Source organism: Palaemon carinicauda, chromosome 1 (genome assembly GCF_036898095.1).
Source record: "Palaemon carinicauda isolate YSFRI2023 chromosome 1, ASM3689809v2, whole genome shotgun sequence".
Lineage (NCBI taxonomy): Eukaryota > Metazoa > Arthropoda > Malacostraca > Decapoda > Palaemonidae > Palaemon > Palaemon carinicauda.
Genome location: NC_090725.1, coordinates 279,686,175 through 279,710,236, shown reverse-complemented (window position 1 = coordinate 279,710,236; position 24,062 = coordinate 279,686,175). Strand labels below are relative to the sequence as shown.

Genomic DNA, 24,062 nt, shown 5'->3' with positions numbered 1-24,062 from the left:
GCTTGGACGAGGATTAAAACTGGTAGGCGAGAATGACCATGAATGGGAGGTAAATCGGTTGTTGTTTGCGGATGATACTGTACTGGTAGCAGACACAGAAGAGAAGCTTGACCGACTAGTGACAGAATTTGGAAAGGTGTGTGAGAGAAGGAAGTTGAGAGTTAATGTGGGTAAGAGTAAGGTTATGAGATGTACGAGAAGGGAAGGTGGTGCAAGGTTGAATGTCATGTTGAATGGAGAGTTACTTGAGGAGGTGGATCAGTTTAAGTACTTGGGGTCTATTGTTGCAGCAAATGGTGGAGTGGAAGCAGATGTACGTCAGAGTGAATGAAGGTTGCAAAGAGTTGGGGGCAGTTAAGGGAGTAGTAAAAAATAGAGGGTTGGGCATGAATGTAATGAGAGTTCTATATGAGAAAGTGATTGTACCAACTGTGATGTATGGATCGGAGTTGTGGGGAATGAAAGTGATGGAGAGACAGAAATTGAATGTGTTTGAGATGAAGTGTCTAAGGAGTATGGCTGGTGTATCTCGAGTAGATAGGGTTAGGAACGAAGTGGTGAGGGAGAGAACGGGTGTAAGAAATGAGTTAGCGGCTAGAGTGGATATGAATGTGTTGAGGTGGTTTGGCCATGTTGAGAGAATGGAAAATGGTTGTCTGCTAAAGAAGGTGATGAATGTAAGAATTGATGGGAGAAGTACAAGAGTAAGGCCAGGGTTTGGGTGGATGGATGGTGTGAAGAAAGCTCTGGGTGATAGGAGGATAGATGTGAGAGAGGCAAGAGAGCGTGCTAGAAATAGGAATGAATGGCGAGCGATTGTGACGCAGTTCCAGTAGGCCCTGCTGCTTCCTCCGGTGCCTTAGATGACCACGGAGGTAGCAGCAGTAGGGGAGTCAGCATTATGAAGCTTCATCTATGGTGGAAATGTGGGAGGTTGGGCTGTGGCACCCTAGCAGTACCAGCTGAACTCGGTTGAGTCCCTGATTAGGCTGAAGGAACATAGAGAGTAGAGGTCCCCTTTTTGTTTTGTTTCATTGTTGGTGTTGGCTACCCCCCAAAATTGGGGGAAGTGCCTTGGTATATGGATGGATGGATATACATATATATATGTATGTATGTATGTATGTATGTATGTATACATATATATATATATATATATATATATATATATATATATATATATATATATATATATAATTTCTTTCAGGTCACGCGAAGCGACATAGCCAGACGTAGAACTGTTCGGTCTCTCCCGTCCCTCAGCCCTCAGGTATGTGAAAAAGGGAGTGGTCATACCCTGGTGGGAGAGGTTACCCCGAGATGTATACTCGGAAACCACAACTGCCGTATTATAGTGAGGAAACGGGGAGGGGTGGGATGGGTTGAAACTGTCTGTGCGCATGTTTGTGCGCATGTATGTGCATATCTATCTAGATATTTTTGACAGGTCAGGTACACTTGTATCAATATATTTGGCCAAAGTGTCCCAGCCCAGAATGCAATCATGCTACAATGTGTGAACTTAATATTGACCACAAAGATTTTAGCATCCTAGGTCAAATATCAGATTACCAACTTCTGCTCATTCTTGAGTCAATAATGATAAAACTTGTTCCACTTCAAACACCGTATATATATGTATATGTATATATATATATATATATATATATATATATATATATATATATAGTATATATATATATATATATATATATATATATATATATATATATATATACAGTATATATATATATATACATATATATATATATATATATATATATGTATATATATATATATATATATATATATATATATATATATATATATATTATATGTATATATATATATATATATATATATATATATATATATATGTATATATATGTATATATATATAATATATATATATATACATTATATATATATATATATATATATATATATATGTATATATATATATGTGTGTGTATGCATAAAACCCATAAGAACACGTAATGCTCAGATGCAATAAACAATAAGGAAAATGAAAAATATCGAGTACATCCTGATCGGTTTCATCTCTCAACATCATCAAGAGGACTGAATTATTCATAGAGGGTATTACAATATATATGATACAGTAAGACCTCAAACATCTATCCAAGAACTTGCAGAAAAATACAGAAAAATAGAACCGATTGGGATCTTTTAAGAACCGGGTTAAAGGTCATAAGTGTTTTTCTTGACCTTTGTTATGCTAATACGAGTATATCTTGAATAATTTTTCATATCTATGTAAATACACAAACAGGCCTACTTACATATATATCTACACATATGTGCATACATAAACATGGACACATACCCATATACATGTATGCATATGTATACATATATAAACACATATCAATGCTAATGTACACATATGCTTGTATATACATACTTAAAGACTTTCATTCATATAGATTTATACATATTTTGTTTAACAATACATATAATAAATAAACTATCATACAAGTAACAATAATGATATGCACATAAGCATATACTATTATACATACATCTGTATGAAAGTATAGATAAAAACGGTTAATATCGCAAAGACTTATACAATACCAGGTGTATAATTGCCAAGATAAAAACTCGATGTCACTAAAAACAGGCTTCTTTTTATTAAGCATGCAGAAATCTCTGCATATAAAATTATCATCAATACTTTCTCTAATAAAGCTGAACTCTGACATCTCTTTCTAATCAGTTAGTAGTGATGTTATTGATGATAATGAAGAAGGTGATGGGATATAAGGACAGGTTATAGAAACAGATCATTCTCTGATATTGCTGAGCAAGCATTGTCGGTGACTAGAAGGATCCTTCCTTTCTGTAGAGAGTTGATTATAAAAAGTACCTTGATTTTAAAAAAAGACTTATGAATTGTCGAATGAGACTACTACTTCGCACATTTTTATTGATAATAGGATTTTGATCTCTAACAGAAAAAAACATTGCATTATTATCTTAAACTATTCTATGCAGTTCAATTGTCTTTTCTGGGGCTTTACCTGCGTGACGGTATAAACACTTTCTCATAAATTACAGGGTATACGATGTTTGGTACTTTCTGTAGAATTCTTTGAGAGCTGTTTTTATTTAGTTATTGCTCTGAATTGCCACATTAATGGCGATCATTTTTAACATTTAGGTAAAATTTAAAAAATTGTTACCATAACACTTGACAATTTTATGATCATATCAACAATACCGTGATCATCATTTCTGTCAAAAGGTCATAAATACTCTTATTATCGAAATTGCTCTACCTCGAGATTACATGCCCAACGAGAAATAGTTTTGATGTAAGAATTTCTGCATAGGCCAGGATTCAAACCTACGCCGAATCAAAATCAAAATAACGATCGCCTATAATACCCATTGGGTTGTGGTGGCCTGTTTAGTAGCGTCCCTGACTAGTGATTGCAAGACTGGGGTTCGAGTCCCATTCAAACTGGTTAGTTCCTTTGTCGCAGCAACCTCACTATCCTTGTGAGCTAAGGAAGGGGTTGGTTGGGGGGCCTAGAGGTATCTCTGCTGAGTCATCAGCAGCCATTACATGTCCCCATTGGTCCTAACTTGGGTGGAGTGGGGCTTTGACGCTGATCATATGTATATATGGTCAGACTCTTGGGCATTGTCCTGCTTGATAGGGCAATGTCACTGTCCCTTACCTCTGCCATTTATGAGTGGCCTTTAAGCCTTTCAATCTGCCTATAAAGAGATGAAATTTGATTCAGACTCTTAAGTCCATATTCATGTCTGGTTCCGGTTTTGTCTATAGACATAAAATGAACAGGTCTCCACCACTATAGCCAATTGGTTAATTTGTAAACGTAGCTGTTTTATGATGATTTTATACAATAACAGTCGTGACTTTCCTTTTTTTTAGAAAAGGTTGGAATACGTCTTCATACCGAATTCACTCTACCTGGGACCATAGACCTAATAAGTAAAAGTAATTCAACTTTTCGTATAAATATCTGGCTTAAGCAGGGATTTGAATCTTATCAGAGTCAAACTCAAAGTGATAGGCGGCTATCCCATCCAGCTATAAAGAGAGATAAAACTTGACTCGAACACTGCCATTGCCGTCTCAATATACTGTAGAAAGATGGCTATGACACTGCCATACATGTATTCCTGATGAATTCCAGTTTTTTTAACAATTGAAATTAACCAGTCTTCACCAATATCATTGATTAGTAAGTAAATAGTTGGTTGTTTTATGATAGTATATCACTATTATTCAGATTTTTAATTCAAATCAGCCACAAATACATCATAATATCAAATTTGCTCGCTGACCTAAGAGGAAATTCATTTTATAAATGTCAGTCCTGAGTTACATTCGAAGTGAAAGGTGACTATTATATCCCTTTGGTTATAAACATTGATATGAGTTTTTTCCGACTCTGCCATACATATTCTTCTTAAATTCAAGGATTATACTTAAAATTTACCCCTAACATTCGTGACTTTTATCTTCTTCTTTTTTTTCTAAAAAGCGGACACAATTTTTTTTCACTATCCAATTCAACCTCACGGGATCAGAGACCCAAGGGGATATTCATTTTGTTATGTGAATATCTGACCAGGGCAGGATTCCAACTTATGTTGTGTCAAAAAGGAAGTCACAGTCAATTTGATTGTGTAACATGCTTGGGAGATGTGTGCACAAAAGGACAGCTCCCAAATAATTAATTTTATTTAGCGAAATGCACAGGTATTTATACTGGCCGCAAAGGGTTACATAATTGCGACAATGACACAAGTTCATTCAATGACTTATGTCATTTAGATTGAGTGTTTCTTGCATTTAGAGAACTGTTATAGTTAGAGACGTACTGGAGGTTGACATTGGCATAAGACTTGACAAATTAACAGTAATGAAAATAGTCAAAATTGGTTCTTTAAATGCAACAGTTTTATTGTTTAAACTGATTGGAGTTAAATGGCGGTTACTATCGTACTGCTGTACATCCATGACATGGCTCTCCTCCCCCTCGAATAAGAAATACACGTGAAAGAAGCAACTAGCCTTAGAGAGTCGTACTGTTGGTAGGTCATCTTGCAGGAAATGCACAGGTTTAAGGCTGTTAATGGTTATCAAATTCTCTTTTCTAAGAGTCTTGAGGAGGAAAACTTTAAGAGTGTGACGGATGACAAAGATTAGACCAGTGTATGGGAACGTAGAAAGTAGCTTACAAACACAGGTGCGCATGAAGATGTTTTGCAGTATGTACAGTAGGTCTCTCGGTGTGTGCTGCTTTGCTGGGGGCTTGTAAGTTTTATGACAAGGGGTAGATTTTTCCATGACATGATCTAGGAACTGGAAATCATCAAAGATTACAGACAGAAAAAAATTTCATATACCTTTTCTGCTGCTGAGACATTCATAGTGTCCTTGAGAGTAATCCCCAGTCCAAGGAGGACCGGGAAGTTGTGAATATCAGTTAAGAGTCAGTACAGAAGGACATCAAAACTGTGCTAAGGGTACGATTAAAAGGTTCCACTATTTCTTTGGCTGTGTTGTTTTAAACAGTAGCCTAATATAGGGTGTTGGCAAGAAGATGGCCTAATGATGTCCACAATTGAGAGGTGAAAGTGTTGCTCATCTTGGAAGTGACATGCTCTGGAATCCATATCTTGCTATCCATCTGAAAAGTAAGGCAACAGTACATGAGGCAGATGATACATCTAGCATGGGGATGGCGTCAGGCTAACAACTGGAGATATTGATGACTACCAAATGGTAACGCTGTCCTTTTGACGTTGGTAGGGGGTAACCATGTCAATGTGAATGTGGACAAAACGATCCTGAGGCTTATGGAAGGCGCCCACACCCAAATCTGCGCCGATCCACATTTAAAGTTTGATGCGAAGTGCAGGCAATTTGATATGAAGTGCAGGCACAGACCCAATCCTTGGCATCTTTGACTTCAGCACCTGTGCAGTAGATTGACGTGAAGGGTGTGCGAGGCCATGGATTAATTGAAACACCTGTCAGCACATGGAGGCAGGTACCAAGACTGAAGTCCCAAAAAATGGTGGCGTTCAAGTCTTCCAAGGTGATGTCAACGTAATGGAGATATATGCAGGATGTCCAGCACATTTGATACTCTGGTCCTTTTGTTGGGCTTCATCTAAGCCCTTGTAATCCATTCCCAGGTAGATTGTAGCCAATGTGTTTTTTGAGAAGGCATCGCCAATGGGATTCAATTTACCATGGATGTGAAATGTGCAGTTGTAATCAGAAATGGCAGGCAGAGAGATGCTAGCAGACCAGGCATCAGACTGTTGAGTGAAGACTTGCGCAAGGAGCATGTGATCTTTGCGAATGACAAAGTATGTGCTCTCTAAGAAGTGGTGGAAATGACTTACAACTAAATGCAGCATCAGTAGTTTGAGGGCGAAGGTAGTGTAGCTGGATTCAGCCTCTGAAAGTTTTCTAATGAAGAAGGTCAAAGGGCATAGCAATCCATTGATCATTTGTTCAAGTACTACCCCTATAGTCACTTCACTGGCATCATTGGAAAGCAGGAGGGGTGCTGTTGGCATGGGAAAGTTGTAAGCAGTAGTAGCTGATAGGATTTTCTTTGTATTGAAATACATTACAAAGGCCAAAACAGGTGTAATTGAAATTTATATGTGCCAAAAGGGGTAGTGATGGTATATGTGGGTGTGCTGATGGGGAACACAAGGTTAGACGGAGCATATGGAAAATTGTGTTGATGAGTAATAGCTGGTGTTGAATAAGTGTTGATATACAACATCAACCAGGAAAGGGAAATGGGCAAGGAATTCTTTACTGATGAGGGACAGTACAACGTCCGCTATGAAGAAATTCCACGGACACAGGAACCCCCCAAATGACAGTATCAGAATCTCATAACTGTGAGTATGGATATATCCGGTAGACACCAGGCGGACCTCCGCAGGCTTAGAATGATGGGCTTGTACACTTGAGAGGGGACGAGGCAAAAGAGAACGACAGACACCAGTATATACCAGAAAGCACACATTAGATTCTGAATCATGCAAAAAGAAGAGATTGGTTAATGGGGAGGCTACCGCCACAAGGATATGCCTACTTACATGCTTTATTACCATTGACATCCAGTAGAACATCTTAGCAGCTGCCCCGAATCTGGAGCAGAGTAGCAGAACTGAGGGATTCAGAAAGTAGCCACTGAACAATTACATCGCAGTAGTTAACCCTTTGAGCGAAGCATTGTTTGTTAATCTCAGTGTTGTCAGCTGTATGTGGACAGAGGAGAATGTGTTAAGAATAGGCCAGACTATTCGGTGCATGTGTAGGCAAAGACAAAATGAGCCTTAACCAGAGAGAGCGATCCAATGTAATACTGTCTGGCCAGTCAAAGGACCCCAACGGTAGTATCTCAGTTGGTGGCTAGTGCCGTGCCCAACCTACTACCTACAATATTGATCCTTTCTCTGAGGGCCATTAGCCCCTTTTTATCCACAACCAGCTTTTGTGAGAGTTGAAAAATTATGGTTACAAGAACGGCTGTTGATGGTATATCACTATCAAATATGGATGAAAAGGTGGCTCCGGTCGTCTCACAACAACAACAGCCAGTCACTCATGGCTTTCATCAGAGCTAAAATTAACACCCAGTCACTCATGGCTTTCATCAGAGCTAAAATTAACACCCAGTCACTCATGGCTTTCATCAGAGCTAAAATTAACACCCAGTCACTCATGGCTTTCATCAGAGCTAAAATTTACGTTGAACAATGGATATACCCTCAAATATAATAGGTAGCCCGATAGAAATTTCATTATTTTCGTCATCATGAGTCATTTATCAAATACAGTCATTTTTTTTTTTTTTTTTTTTTTGCAAATTTCTACGTATCTAAATATTTCACAAAATATAGGGATCAACATTAATGGGGAATACATTAACAACTTAAGATTTGCATATATATATATATATATATATATATATATATATATATATATATATATATATATATATATATATATGTGTGTGTGTGTGTGTGTCTAGGTGTGTGTGTTTGCGTGTGTGTGCGCGTGCGTGCGTGTGTGGTGTATGTAATTTACATCACATGAATATGTGCGCGAATGCGTAATAATTGTAATTCATACTGAAATATACCTAGACAAACTCGCTTGTCGTAATTGATGCCTTGCTGAATCAAGTATAAGAGACGAAGAACAGCCGATGTCGGAAATTTCCGCAGTGTATATGAATTTCCGGAAACTGGAACCCATTACTAACACAGAAGCATTCACGATGAGAAGAGCGGCTGAGAAGCGACCCTTGAGACCGGAAACTATTTAGAGTTTCCTGGATAAGAGGCAAAACTCTTGCATGGGAGCAAGCAACTAGAAATGAAAGCGAGAAGAGAATAAATCAAGAATTATCCACAGACAGACAGGCAGATGGAGAAACCTTACCATCGCAGTTTCAATTGAATGAGTAGTGAATAGAAAAGTAGTTTTAATGTAATTCATGAAATTCTTAAAAGTTTGTAGTGTAGATTTTGATGTTTTAATTTACCTCTGAGTTTCTCAGCCTCTTCAAAATTATTTGAGGTTTGCGTGCAAAAGCGCATTTTTTAGGAAATTGCTTCGCATTTAAGAATATCATGACGAGTTCATTTCGGAGCTATTTTGTATTTAGCTGCACATATGAAATAACACAGGTTTTCAAAAGATTACTTTGCACCGCACTGCTATTTCCACATCTCGCTAACAGTTATGCGAATTAATCATTTCGTGGTGAGGGGAAATTTCTATTGTTTTCTTGATTTATTCTTTGTCATGTAAACTACTTGTTGTTTCCAGTATCAATAATGAATGATTCTAGATATGTTTGTGATATTTATATAATTATATGTTTAAGTTGATTGGGTTATATTTGCATTAATGTGTATATGCATATCAATCATGTGGCCAAATATATATATATATATATATACATACATATATATATATATATATATATATATATATATATATATATATTAGAAAAAATATCTGCACAAAAAACTTTCTCTTAATTTTGTTGTTAAAGATTAAGATATATTTTCAGTCTTTGCTCTGCCGTTGCTCATCTTTTTCTGACAAAACATATATTTTTTTATTAATTATATATTAAATTTATTCAACTTTCCTTTGCAATTTTTATAGCGTTCTTCATTGCTTATTTATTACACAAAATGCAAGAAAATATGTTAGTCACAAAACCGCTTAGGACCCGTTTTTATTCATAATTTTGCGCATGCATATATAATTTTTTCTGCACAGGTTTCCAAATTTGAAAATAATTGCAATTGTTATGTTTCATACACCATTTGAAAATAAATTCATTTTACTTTTACTTGGTGTAAGAAATTGTAAAATTTTGGACATTTCAATATAAAAGAATTTCCGCATTTGCTCTAAGATTCCTAAATTATTTTATGACAATACGTATCACTTTTATTTATGTTATATAGAATATTCAGCTTCTAATGTAATATTTAGTTTCTTTATATCGGGATACTTTAGATAATTACACTATTAGATGTCTACATAGATTAGTTGACTCGTGATGCTATTGCTCACTGTTAAAGAAATCAGTTAATTAATCAATCACCACTCAGTACCATTGAAATTTATACCAACATTACTAATACAACGTGACAAACCACCCATTTTTACATATTTTTCTATATAGGTGTAAAATAATGTACTTTCAACATAATTTTTATATTTTTATTTTGTTTTTAAATATTCGTCATTCTTGCAAAATATTCAAGTTGTCTTGACTTTTATAAATACTTCTCAGCTGACTACCATACTGATTTGTTTTGGCTGATTAGGGCTTCTATGGTCTTAATATGATTGCCATCACATATATTGACAATAGAAGCCCACAGATTTTCTATCGGGCTAAAATCTGGAAACACTACAAGCAATTTAATTTTTATGATCTTGGAATGGTCTTCTAAAATTTTAGTATACTGCTAGCTGTTCAACCTTACATTTATCTTATTTAGCTTCCCTGTACTGCTAACTATTAGCCATCTATCCCTCGAAGTGCTGCTGTGATTCTACAAGTCCTCCTTATTTGATAAGCATTTTTAGGCCATTTATAAAAACAAAATCATGGCCTTTGGAGAAAATACAGGAACATCACTTTCTATTGTATAACATTGTTTACAATAATCGTTGATATTCATTAAGAGGGAATGTACCTTCACATACGTTATTCAATTAATCCTATCATTTCCTTTATTGGATATATTATCATTCTTATAAAAAACTAACTAAAAATAGACTACTAAATGTATATTACATAGTATTTACTCGTACTTTTATCAATGATGTATATAGGTACCATATGATAGTGGGGCAGATGACTGTAGGGGTCTTCCATTTCCAGAAAGAAGCACCAAAATAAGCACACATACTTCTTGAGCATTGCTCTTATGATAAGACCCATTAGCCTCCTAAAGATTCAGGATGGCGGCTGTTTTTCAAGACGGATGCCCATGAATTTAAGGAAATGTTACATTTCGCAATAAAATTGCAAAAACTTGTCCTAGTTGAATGATCTTTGTGTCAAATCATATAATTTTTCACTATTTGGAGTCCGAATTTAGAACTGTGCGCTAACTCGCTAGCTTCCTTGCATATATCATGATATCAGGATCAAAGTAATAATAAGGATATAGGTGCCCATTTCATAAGCACCATCAGCCCAATATATTATTGGATGTACATATAGGTTATAAGCTCATAAAGGTCTGCCACTTATTGCTTTGTTGACTTGAGGAGTATACAACGCCTCAAAACTCGCACTGCAGCTGCACAATGCTGTGCAGGTCAGACCAAAGAAGTAGCATTTTCAACTGTAGAGCATTCTGAATTGCATCCAAACTTGGTCAGTTACTGGCCACTGTACAATGGATACAAACTGTGTTCAAACAATCTGCCACAGATATCCTGTCTTGGTCTGGCCCTAATTAGCAGGTCTGAACATTCTGGATCTGTCTTCACTTTCTGCTCTCCGAACCTCAACTGGCCGCGCTTTTCCCCTTTGTCTTCTTTGGTTGGGGTGTTTAAAACAGAGATGCTGTATCTAAGAAAAGAAGTAGTTGCTGCCATTGCAGTGGTATTTTGGTCTGTTATCCAAGGCTGATGTGGTGAACCACCCTATTCACAGAACTGCTGGATAGACAACCCCATCCTCCATTTAATTGTTGAGTGTTGCAGCTCATTAGGTATTTCCTCCAACTTTTTGGGGAGGTCTTTGTGTCGATGGATAACCCCATGTAAACAAGATGAGGTCTCATCATTGGAGTGTCTGTAAATTGCTGTTCCTTCTTTTTACCCTCCATAGAAGTTGTACTGAAGCAGCTGAGCTATTACTAGATCTGTCTTTAATGTTCAAACTTCAGTTGAGATTTGATATCCACTTCGTATTTATCATGGCCACATAGGACAAATCTGCGCAGTATTTCTGTATATTCAATGGCATCCATCTTTACAGATGGCCGCTTTCTTGAATCTTTAGGTGGCTAACAGATTTGATCGAAAGGGCAATCCCCATTGAGTATGTGTGCCAATTTTGGTGTTTGTTTTCGGAAATGAAAGATTCTCTTGAAAATTTACCATTTCCTGCTCCACTATGATGTCAAGAGATTGGAAATTATTTTCGTTCATAAAAATCACATAGTAGTTATTAGTCCCCAGTAATGAAGATTACCATGTTTCCTCTCTCTTTTCTGTATATTATCTACTTCTCCCCACCTCTAATGTGTTACCTCATGTGATAAGATACGAAATACGAGGATATGTACCTTTTTCTTTTTACATTTAATGTAATTTGCAACCATTAAACGACATAAATTGCATTTTTGTCTTTTGGAATTTCCACAATAATTATTCCACTATGTTTCTTGGTAATAATGCTTTATTATTTTAATTAACACTTCAGTTTCCACTTAATTTTTTTACCCAGCGATCTTTAATTATCTATTTCAAAATGTTTCCTCATATTCTGTAAACATTAGCTTTTCATAAAATTGTTTTGACTTTCGATGATTTCTTAGATTGTTATGCATATCGTATATATTGATGCTCTAACGAGTATGTCATTTTCCGTTGTATCATAAGAATAAAACATTTTCTGAATGAGATCTATTGGAAACAGAAACGAAATATCTTTGAATGTATTTACAAGTAACTTGCAAATTCATTATTTTGATTCAAGTGAGAAGTGAAACTACATTTGAAAATGAAATAAATTAACTAAATAGATGAATTCAAAGGGAAACAATGATATACAAAAAAACTGTGTGTCGCTTATGGAAACTGATTAAATTATGAGACACAACAGTACTGCAGTAGACTACCTCTGTTTACAAGTAACTCAGAATACGAGAAAATGGGTGTACAACCATAAAAACTCAAATTGATTTACGATCATTGTATCGGTTTGCGAGCTAGAATTTCCTTCCGTATGTGCATTTTTATGTACATGTAGACTACTAACGTAACTAGCATGTGTACCCCAACACCCTCATGTAGTGTTCATGGTCATTTTACACCATTTTTTTCGTGTTATCTCATACCCTTCCCTCCTTTCACTCATGCTATAGCACAAGTAGAAGAATCATTTCTCACGCACATCTTTGGCATTTTTGTATAGTTGTGACGCATGTCTTTTGTATAGTTGTAATCGTTATTGTACACCATAGTCATTTTGTGTTACATTGCAAAGTGATCAGTATCGTAATAATGGCCCCCAAACATGATTGAAAAAGACGTCCTGCCAACTTGCAAAAATTAGCCATTCATAATACAACATTCATGATGAGTACAGATGAAATTCTAAACAATAAAGAGGATATGGAAGCATTAGATGATGGGAAAACAGAACTGTCATTGACGAATCAAGAGTAACATATTCTTAACGCTGAAAGTATCAGCTTATTTGTATGGATGTGAAGTACTAAGAAGGTGATGCATTTTCTGAAAATACTACTATTGAAAAACCAATGGTATTTGAAGAGGAGGAGCCATTAAGACTGTAGGTTAGCCTGCAAACTTTTATAAAAGTTATTGCTTCATCAGGTCAGATAATAAATACATTTAATACCAACAATGAAATGTTGCAGGTCTATGATATTTGAAATATAAAAACAAATCAGTTACTCTGGATAGGTTCCTTAACAGAACTAAAGGTTATAGTGTAAAAAAAAAAAAGACGAACAAGTGTTCAGAAAGCCTAAATTAAGTGATGCAGTTATGATAGGGAACGCCATTCAAGAGAGAGAACTCTCGATAAAGTTCTCTTAAGGGAGATTATCCCACCAAGCAGTAACCCCCTCTTTCCTCCCTTGTCTCCCTCACACTAGTCACGACTCTCTTCAAAAGTAACATGTAGTTAATTTGCCAACATATTTCAATTTCTTATCGGGAATTATTAATTTGCATTTATTTTTTTATGTTAAAGGTTATAATTTGTTCCTTAACCTACATTAAAACTTTAGAAATTATTATACCGTGTGTATTTATGGACTTGTGGAATGCATCGAGTGAATTGCTATTATTTCCTAAAGGAAAATTTGCTTTGGTTTATGAGTATTTTGGTTTGCGAGCTCGCTCCTGGAACTCATTAAGCTCGTAAACCAAGGTACCAGTGCATTTGAAAAGTTTATAAGGTTAGAGTTATTAGAATATAAAGATGGGATATTTTGAGATTAGGTACAATCAACACATGAGGGCTAGTACATGAATTAACAAGTAAAGGTTATTGTGGGGTTTTATATGAAACCTGAATATGAAGTTGATTATTATTTTTATAGTTGCAATAATCAAATGAAAATCAAATTATTAAAACCTAAAGTAAATAGTGGCTTCATAGATAATTATGACTGCCAGGAATGGGAACACTTGCTAACGTACTAATGAGAATAATGAGAATTTTGTTTAGAGTTGGATAATTAGTTCCACCTGATTGATAAGTGGGGTACACTAAATCTTTTAAGTTAGGAAACTTGCTAAGGGAGTGAAAATATAATGAAGATTAATGGTAAGAAGTTAGATTGTCTAGGAAGGAAACATAGTTGGTGCAATTAAATCAACAACAGCTGAGATGGGAATATCAGTATGTATATATATATATATATATATATATATATATATATATATATATATATATATATATATATATATATATATATATATATATATATATATATACATATGTGTGTATGTATATATGCATATATATATATATATATATATATATATATATATATTCTGACAAAGCTGGTCTTTATGAAAGTAGAATATTTTATTCACATATTATATTTGTGTATTTAAGAGATGTATAGCCAGCTCCTAAGGTGAGTTACACTCATGTAGGATTAAGTAATACATGTAAATTACATGAGAGTTCCGCCATTCCTTTAATTGTATTTTCATTCAGTTCTGAATATGTAAATTTGTGTTATTTTAAAGAATTAACTTTTTATTTCACGTAGTTTTGGTAAAAAGTCTTACGTAATACTGTTTAGGTTTGCTGTATGACACACACGTTAGGGATTCCATTGTGTTTCCATGTGGTTGGAAGAAACATGAAAGTTCTCGACTAAAGATTATTCTTTTTTCTTTACTGTTGAGAGAGGAGGTGGGTGGAGTTAGCTGAGAGAGAGTTCCCTCGTAAGCAACGTTAGTACTCCTTCAAATTACTAAGTTGGCAACCTTACGCCGCTGGAGCCATGCCCCAACGCCACGAGAAGGATTTACTAGAAATCCCTAGAGTGAATTAAGATGATATATATAGGACCTAGCAATGCATTGAAAGCAATCAGAGAGATTCAGCCTACACTCCAATAATTCTGTGTCCTCACAAGCCTCTATCCAACCACATAATGTTGCCTCTCATTCGTGAATTGTGTTGCCTCTCAAAAGTGTACAGTGTTCGTGAAACATTTAAATATTTTTGTGTCTGATTAGATGTAAAGGGAAGTGAGTTTTACCAGTAAATTTTATATTGAAGATTATTTGCAACTGGCCCTGTGAAATTAGTGACAGTGAAATGTATTTATTTTGCTTAACTGTTTGGTAACCTTGAGTGAGGCTAAGGACATAAGAGTGACAGTTAAGTATATGTAAATGTAATTCTGATTTATTTTCTATAAGTGTTAAAGTGTCATTTTTTCATTAAATGTTAAAATTAAATATTTTCTTAAATTAATTTCCAGGTAAACAAGTGATAGTATTATTTTTTGAAGTTTTTTGTCATAATTCTAAGGTCTAGTTTAGATTAAAATTTCGAGTGATTTATTTTTGGTGTTGATTCTATTGAATTGTTGTTATCTTTATAGAATATATTTATTTTTGTAAAAGTGTGTATTATTTCAATCACTAATGTTTGTTTCAGTACTTTGCTTGCATCCCCTGACAAAGAACCATGGTAAGAGGTTAGTTTTAGAATAGTTTAAGTAAAGAAATCACTCAGTTTTGTTTTGAGTGTAATGTAAAGAGACCTTTGGATATTCAGTGTTCATATATATTACCATCTGGGAGTTGCGTAATATTCTCAGACCTCGAGGTATTTTCTCTTGTGTATCAGATTTATGTAAAATAAAACAGGTGAGGTTTGGAGCACGGGAATTTATGTAATTCGCTAGTCATAATATATATATTTTTGGTGCACAGACCTTGGGATTGAGCGAGCCTGTTTTAAATATTGGTGATAACAGGGAAGTGTTTTTCATTAAAGGTTTGACCAGTTTAGTGTTAATAGGATTCTTTGTATTGATAGGATATATTTTTTGGAAAGGTATAATTTCTGGTAAAGTACAAGATGGTGCAATTGAATGTACAGGAGTTTCTTGAAAACCCAGTTGTTTAGGAATTGTCAGAAGCTAATGTAACTAAAACTCTGTGGCTCTCTATTTTAATGGCATGTGGTGGCCATGCAACGAGTGGAATTATTAAAGCCCAAATCAAGTGTATAGTCTGAGAATCATTGATAAACTCAAGAAAGTTGTCAGAAGAAGATACTGTAGCAGCTCGCGAACTTTTGGAGAAGGCTGAAGCAGAATTCGTAGCGAAGCAAGTATCAGTTGACCTAAGAACTGAAGGAATGTAGAAGCTGAAATTCAACGAAATGCAGAAGAGAATTTGATTAAGTTAAAGATAATGGCAGAACGTGAAGAAGAAACCAGAGAAATTGCAAGACATGCAAGGGAAGGGGAAGAAAAAGAGTGAGAAGAGGCAAGAGAAGTTGCAAGTGGAGAAGAAAGAGAGAGGGAAGAGGCAAGAGAAATCGCAAGACTAGAAGAAAGAGAGGGAAGAGGCAAGAGATATTGCAAGACATGCGAGGGAATTGGAACTGTTGAATGCTCGTGCAAGGTCGGTAACTCAGACAGAGGTGACCCTTTCTATGCACAATCCCGTGTTTATTGTGGCAAACACCCAGAGGTTAATTCCGAAATTCACAGAAAAAGCTCCCAACAAATTTCTCGATCATTTTGAAATGATCGCATCGACAATGGCTAGAAGATAAATGGTTTGTGTTATTGCAGAGTGGCCTAATTGGGAAAGCACGCAGTGCGTATCTTGCCTTGTCTCAGAACCAGAGGAAGGAGTATCGAGAAGTTAAAGAGGAGCGTGCTGCAAGTGTATCAGATGACCCCCTGAATATTATATTGAAAGATTCTGAAGTTTGCGGAAGAGCGAGAAAATGACTTTCCTGGATTACGCATATAAGGTACAACGATGTTTTAAGAGATGGATAGAGGCTGCCAAAGTATGAGAGATGGCAGATCTAGAAGAACTGATAGTGCTGGAACAATATTTACGAGGAATTCCTGAACATGTTCGAACGTACTTGAGGGAGAGAGAGAGAGGTGAAGAAACTTTATAGAGCCGCTTCGCTGAGTGAAGATTATAGTATTATCAGTCGTAAACACTCCTCGGGTATGAAGTTTCAAGCGTCGTTCCGACCAAGTGTCAAGTATTCGCCGAACCATGGAAACCAGTTGAGTAATATTTATGGGAACAAGTTCAATAGTTACAGCGGAAATATCACTGGTACTGTTCTAAAGCAGAATATGCAGAATGTGACAGTACCACAACAATAATTGTCAAATCATCCTCCATCAGGTGTTGTGAAAGACATGCAGAAGATTAATATTGTCAGTTATAAGTGTGGAAAAAAAGCCATATCAGTAAGGAATATTGGTCAAACGAACCGAAAGTACTCGCCCAAGTGGTTAAGGATATGTCAACTCCAAAGAATACGAAGACAAAGAATCAAACAGGGAAGTTTGACGAGGAAAATAAGTCAGGTAATGTTTACACGACAAACAGGACAACCTCAATAGCATAGATATCTTTATACTGTATATTTATGAAGGTATGTTAGCTGCTGTGGATGGGAGAGAGCAGATCCCGGTTAGATATTGCGCGACACAGGATCTAATCATAGCATGGTGACACAATGTGTATATCCGTTGGTGTAACAGTCTCCCACAGGAGATTCGGTCATTTTGAAGAGAATAGTAGGTGAGGAGGTTACTCCAATTTGGCGTTTGAAACTGTCATGCAATTTGGTGGCAGGTCGTTTTGATTTTGCGGTAAAGGATTCATTGGCTGTCGAAGGAGTGAAAGTCTTGCTGGGTAATGAGGTTGGTGGAGCGCCATTTGTGCCTTGTCCCATTGTAACAGAGAAACCACTGAAGTATAGTCCTACGACTGAACTCGAGAAGGACTATCCGTATCTGTTTCCTAGTTGTGTGACGACTAGGAGTATGATGAAGAAAGTGGCTGCTGAAGAAGACAGAGAAACCTAAGTAGCGATGAACTTGGAAGATTTGTTTACAGATGAAGAGGTTTTCCATGACAGTATACAAGAGGAGAGCTCCCGAGAGAGCCTGAGAGAAGAGGAACAACAGACGAATGGACAGGAAGACAAGGAAGCAATGGATTTGGAAGAAATAGAAAACTCAGCATTAGAAATAGGACAAGTGAGTCTGAAAAGGCTAATAGAATTGCAATGGAAGGATGTGACGGTAACAGAGTTATTGTGGTGGATGAGACGGAGGTGCAGCAGTCTCCCACTGAGAAAGCAAAGACCCGCCGCTATCCCAGGGACTGACGAATGGGGGATATACTGTCAGATATTGATTTCCGCACTGTTGAGAAGACACCCGATCGCCGAAGCACATGAAACGGGACACACGGGAATAAGGAAGGTGATGGAGAAGGTTATGAGACACTTTTTCTGGCCTGGAATGCATAAAGATGTGAGCCAGTTTTGCTGTGCATGTCACGTTTGTCAGATGGCTGGAAAGCCTAACGAGTACATCAATGAAGCTCCCTTACACCCTATTGAAGTGTGAGGAAAACAGTTCAGCAAGGTAATGATTGACATTGTGGGACTGTTACCGTGGACAAAGAAAGGCCATGAATATATGTTAACCTTGATGTGTCCAGTGATGAGATACCCAGAAGCCATACCCGTCAGGAACATCAGTGCCAAAGTAATCGCCGAGAAGTTACTAGACTTTTTTTACTAAGTTTGGCATTTCGGAAATCGTTCAGAGTGACTGAGGAACAAATTTCACGAGAAAATTGTTTCAAGATGTGATGAAACTATTGGATGTCAGACAGCAACTTTCTACTGGCTATCACCCACCCAGAGACCCAAGGTGCATCAGAGAGATTTCATCAAACCCTAAAGAGTATGTTAACAACGTACTGCAACGAAACAGGAAATGAATGGGACATCGGACTACCGTTGATGTTATTTGAGGTACGCACTACTTATCAAGAAAGCATGGGATATAGCCGGAATGAAATAACAAGCACAGACAATCAGGGTCAGACGGCGAGATGAGCTGAATGAGCGGAGAAAGCCGACCGCACATGCACAGGAAATTATCAAAATCTACCAACTTGCGTGAAGAATCTCGTTTTCGTAGGTTGACGCTCCTATCCAAGATCTAGTGAAACAGATTCAACACTCGTGAATGGTGAGTGACGTCAGTGACATCACATTTCCCGCCAGCTCATCTGTTTTACTAGGTCTTGCTCGTATCTATACCGATTTTTTTTTTTTCAAAAATAAATTGGCTCATCAGATCGCCAGAAAGAACGATTATTTTGACGAGGAAACACGTCGGATCACCAGAGGATTAATATTAGCATCAACTTTATTACCATGCAATAAAACGCTTGTAGTGATTGCAACCATGGGCTAGCGACATTAATCTTTGCGCCACTTTTGAAAGTGTAAAATATCTAGGACGAATATATATATATATATGTTTATATATATATATATATATATATATATATATATATATATATATATATATATATTATATATATATATATATATATATATATATAATATATATATATATATATAAACATATATATATATACATTATATATATATATATATGTGTGTGTGTGTGTGTGTATCTGGACTCCAAATTATTGGCTGTGATAGATAAGTTTATAAATTGTGTTCAAGTAAGTATTAATCCTAAGGCAGAATGAATTCTTTATTAAGGAGCAATATACGAAACATCAAGTAGATTAGCTTAGAATATCAGTTAAGTGATTAATTGGCGTATGCAATTTATCTTAAAAATAAATTGAAAACGTTCTGGGATAAGTCTTCAGAATTTTCTTAATCGTTTTATTTTTATATCATAATATCTAAATTAAGAAATATCTTAGATATTTGAAGGACTTTAGCTTAGTGAAAGATAGATGATAGGTTTTTAAATAGGAAGATAGTATATTAGAAAATAAGACTTGTTATTTGTAAAGCTCAGTGTTGTTCAGAGAAGACGAAAAATAGATTATTATTATTATTATTATTATTATTATTATTATTATTATTATTATTACTAGCTAAGCTATAACACTAGTTGGAAAAGCTTGATACTATAAGCTTATGGGCTCCAACTGGGGAAAATAGCCCAGTTAGGAAAGGAAACCAAACAAACTACAAGAGAAGAAATAACAAAAATAAAACGTTTTAAAATTATTAACAGCATTAGATTAGATATATCATATATAAACTATAAAATTTTCATAAAAACAACAGGAAGAGAACATAGAATAGCGTGCTCGAGTGTACCCTCAAGCAAGAGAACTTTAACCCAAGACAGTGGAAGACCATGGTACAGAGGCTATGGTACTACTCAAGATTAGAGAACAATGGTTTGATTTTGGAGTGTGCTTTTCTTAGAAGAGCGGCTTACCATAGCTAAAGAGTCTTCTACCCTTGCTTAGAGCAAAATAGCCACTGAGCAATATTGCAATAGTTAACCCCTTGAGCAATGAAGAATTGTATGGTAATCTCAGTGTGGTCAGGTGTATGAGGACAGAGGAGAAGTGTAAATAAATAGGCCAGACTATTCGGTGTATGTATAGGCAAAGAAAAAGTTAGCCGTAACCAGAGAGAAGGATCCAATGTAGTACTGTCTCGCCAGTCACAGGATCCAATAACTTTCTAGCAGTAGTATCTCAACGGCTGGCTGGTGTCGCGGCCAACCTACTACCCACAAGAAGTTGTCGAAGACTAGAAAAAATACAATTAAAAGTAAGTAATAAATGACAAAAAGAAAAAAAAATTTCCATAAATAGATCAGTGCTATTAACTTTTACCAAGTGATTAGAAGTGACATGAAAACCATATATATAATATTTAAGAAAGTTATGCGTACGAATATTCCGTTCTGTCAGACCAAGGGAAAAAGAATTATTATTATTATTATTATTATTATTATTATTACCAGCCAAGTTGCAATCCTTGTTGAAAAAGAAAAAGTGGTATAAGCCCTAGGGCTCCAACAGGGAAAAATAGCCAAGTGAGGAAATGAAACAAGGAAATAAATAGACGATATAATCCACATTTAATAATCTTCCATAAGAAATCAAGGTAAAATCCTAATGATCAAAGCGAGAGCAGCCCTTCTCAATGAATTAACAGCTAAGAAACATGGCAACCTATGGATTGACCCGTAACCTGTGGGGACTCAGTCTCCGAGCCGTTAGTGCTGCCTCAGAACGTCTGGTGTCAAGTCGTAACTGTTCGACTCTCTCTCTCTCTCTCTCTCGTGTCTCTTTTATAGAGTTACTCGGTCGCGCCAAATTCAATTCTTTGTTTTCTGGAATTGTATATTTCTTTAGTGTTTCAAAGCATAAACTGGTATGGTATGATAAATAGTGTATAGACATTATATATGGGTCCTTAAAAGCAGTATATATGTGCATATTAATGTGATTTTGTATGTCAGCATACCCTAAACAGATGTTTCAACATATTCATAGATCTATTTTTATGGAATCTATAATGAAAAGCTTCTAGAACGTGCTTCAATGAGTCGTGATAGTGATTGATTTCATAAAAGGAGGAACCTGTGGGTGTTAAAAAGAGTGGAAAACTTCGACAAGTTTCAGTAACTTATCCAAACTAAGAGAACTTCAAAATGAAATGCTTTGGACTGCATTACACGTGGCTATCTATTGCCCTTGCCATCCTCTTACCAGGTAATGTCTAAAACAATTATTTATGAAAATGTTACTCTCTCTCTCTCTCTCTCTCTCTCTCTCTCTCTCTCTCTCTCTCTCTCTCTCTCTCTCTCTCTCTCTCTCTCTCTCTCTCAATTATTCTTTTATGATAAATGCATTAAAGTTATAAATATCCATTATGTTTTTTATCAATGGTGGTCTCATATTGTTTACAGCATATGCTATTGTGCTTCTATTTACTTTAACTCCATTCAAATTATTTACTTTTCATTTTGTGGCTTGTTAGCTGTCGGGGTTATTGTATATATATATATATATATATATATATATATATATATATATATATATATATATATATATATATATATATATATATATATATATATATATATATATGTGTGTGTGTGTGTGTGTGTGTGTGGGTGTGTGTGTGTGTGTTGTGTGTGAATGTATGTGTGTATGTACACATTGTGTATATACACATACATAATATATATATATATATATATATATATATATATATATATATATATATGTATATATATATATATATATATGTGTGCTTACATTACCAATGTCATCACCAGCCGCTACTAGTACACTGCAGAACAAAGGCTTAAGACTCAAGTCTGTTTTAGGTCTTTCTATGCCAGTCTACACCCGCAAACATTCTTTGTTCGTCAATCCATTGTCTTCTCTTCATTCTCCTGCTTCTTTTGCATTCTTTAGAGACCCATTCTATTATTCTAATTTCTATCTATTATATATCATTCTCGTTATATGTCTTGCCCATGTCCATTTCTTTTTTTAATATGTTAGGATATCCTCTACTTTGGTAAGTTTTATATCCATGTTGCTCTTTTTGTCTTAATGTAAATCCCATTATTAATCTTTCCATACCTCTTTGAGTAGTAACTAACTCATGTTCTGAGGCTTTGTTAAGGCTCCAGGTTTCTGATGCGTAATTTATTACTGGTAGGGCCATTTGATTAATACTTTCGTTTTAGAGAAAGTGGCATTTTACTTTTCATAATCTCATTTTGTTTAGCAATAACTTTCCATGCCATGCTTATCCTTCTTTCAATTTTGGTCTCGTGTCCTGGGCAAACACTGTCTGTAATAAGAACATATTTATCAATAATCTCTAGAGGTTCCTGCATAACCTTTATTTGTTGTCTCTGCATTCTCATTGGACATTATCCTAGTGTTACTCATGTTGATTTTCAGTCTTACACTTCAACTTTCTCTATTCAAATCTTCTATCATCTTTTTTACAACTCCTCCCATGAGTCACTAAACAAAATTATGTCATCTGCAAATCTTAAGTTGTTAAGCTATCCCCCATTAATGTTAATTCCTATATTTTCCCAATCTATATTTTTAGAAAAATCTAAGCTTGTTGTGAAGGATTTAGGAGAGATGTAGTATCCAAGTCTAACGCCTTTCTCAATCGGAAATTTCCCACTCTATTTATTTAGTTTCAGGATTTTTGTACTTCACGTATAGATATCTTCAAGTCTAATGCACACGAGAATACCTCCGAGCTCTGGGAATAATACGTAACTCCCAGACGTTAATATATATGAACACTGAATATCTAAAGTTCTCTTCACGTTACACTCAAAACAAAACGGGAACTATTCTAAAACCAACTTCTTACTTCGGTTCCTAGTCAGGGGATACGAGCAAGGCACTGAAATAATTATTGGTGATCGAAATAATACACACTTTACGAAAATATATATATTCTATAAAAATAATAAATCAAAAGTGAAACGAAAAATGAATCACTTGAAATTTAAATCTGAACTAGATTTTAGACTGCAAGAATTATACAATCACTTGTTTCACTAGAATTTGATTTATAAAAATATTTAATTTTAACAATTAATGAAAAAAGTTGAAACCTTAACACTATAGGAATTAAGCAATAATTACACTTACATATAATTAACTGTTACTCGTCCAATCCTTCTCCACCATCTCTGACTGTTTGAAGCATTACAAAATCCATGAGGAGGATAAACAACAGAGGTAACAACACATTCCCTTGGAGTACTCTGCCGTTTCCCTGGAAATTCATAAAACTCCATTAACATTAACTTTGCACTTGCTATGCTCATGAACAGACTTAATCAAATTTACATATTTAAGAGGAATTCCATAATAACGCAGGACTCCCCACAAAATTAGCTGGTGCACACTATCAAAGCCTTTTTCATAGTCCACAAATGTTATCCAAAGGGGATTTCTATATTCTACGCATTGCTGTACATGTCTCAAAATGAAAATTTGGTCAGTGCAACTTCTACCTTTTCTAAATCCTGCTTGTCCATTTCTCAGCTTTTCATCAATCTTTCTTTCCAGTCTTTTAGAATAAGCATACTATATATTTTCATAACAACTGACGTAAGTGTTATGCGTCTATAATTATTGCAATTTGTCAGATCTCCTTTTTTTCCCTATTTTCACCAAC

General features: G+C 35.5%; 1 protein-coding gene across 2 annotated transcripts in view; it reads left to right on the top strand.

Annotated features, from left to right (window-relative positions):
* The window catches only part of LOC137644905 (zwei Ig domain protein zig-8-like), a 300,708-nt gene that overhangs the window by 23,886 nt on the left and 252,760 nt on the right, over positions 1-24,062 (top strand). Inside the window, exon 1 of one of the 2 annotated variants that reach the window (XM_068377785.1) lies at positions 21,474-21,604. The exons of the other annotated variant lie outside the window; for it this stretch is intronic. Coding sequence (XP_068233886.1) covers positions 21,544-21,604 — 61 coding nt within the window. The 5' untranslated portion in view covers positions 21,474-21,543. Of the gene's footprint in view, positions 1-21,473; positions 21,605-24,062 lie in introns of those variants that run through there. 2 annotated transcript variants of the gene reach the window in all.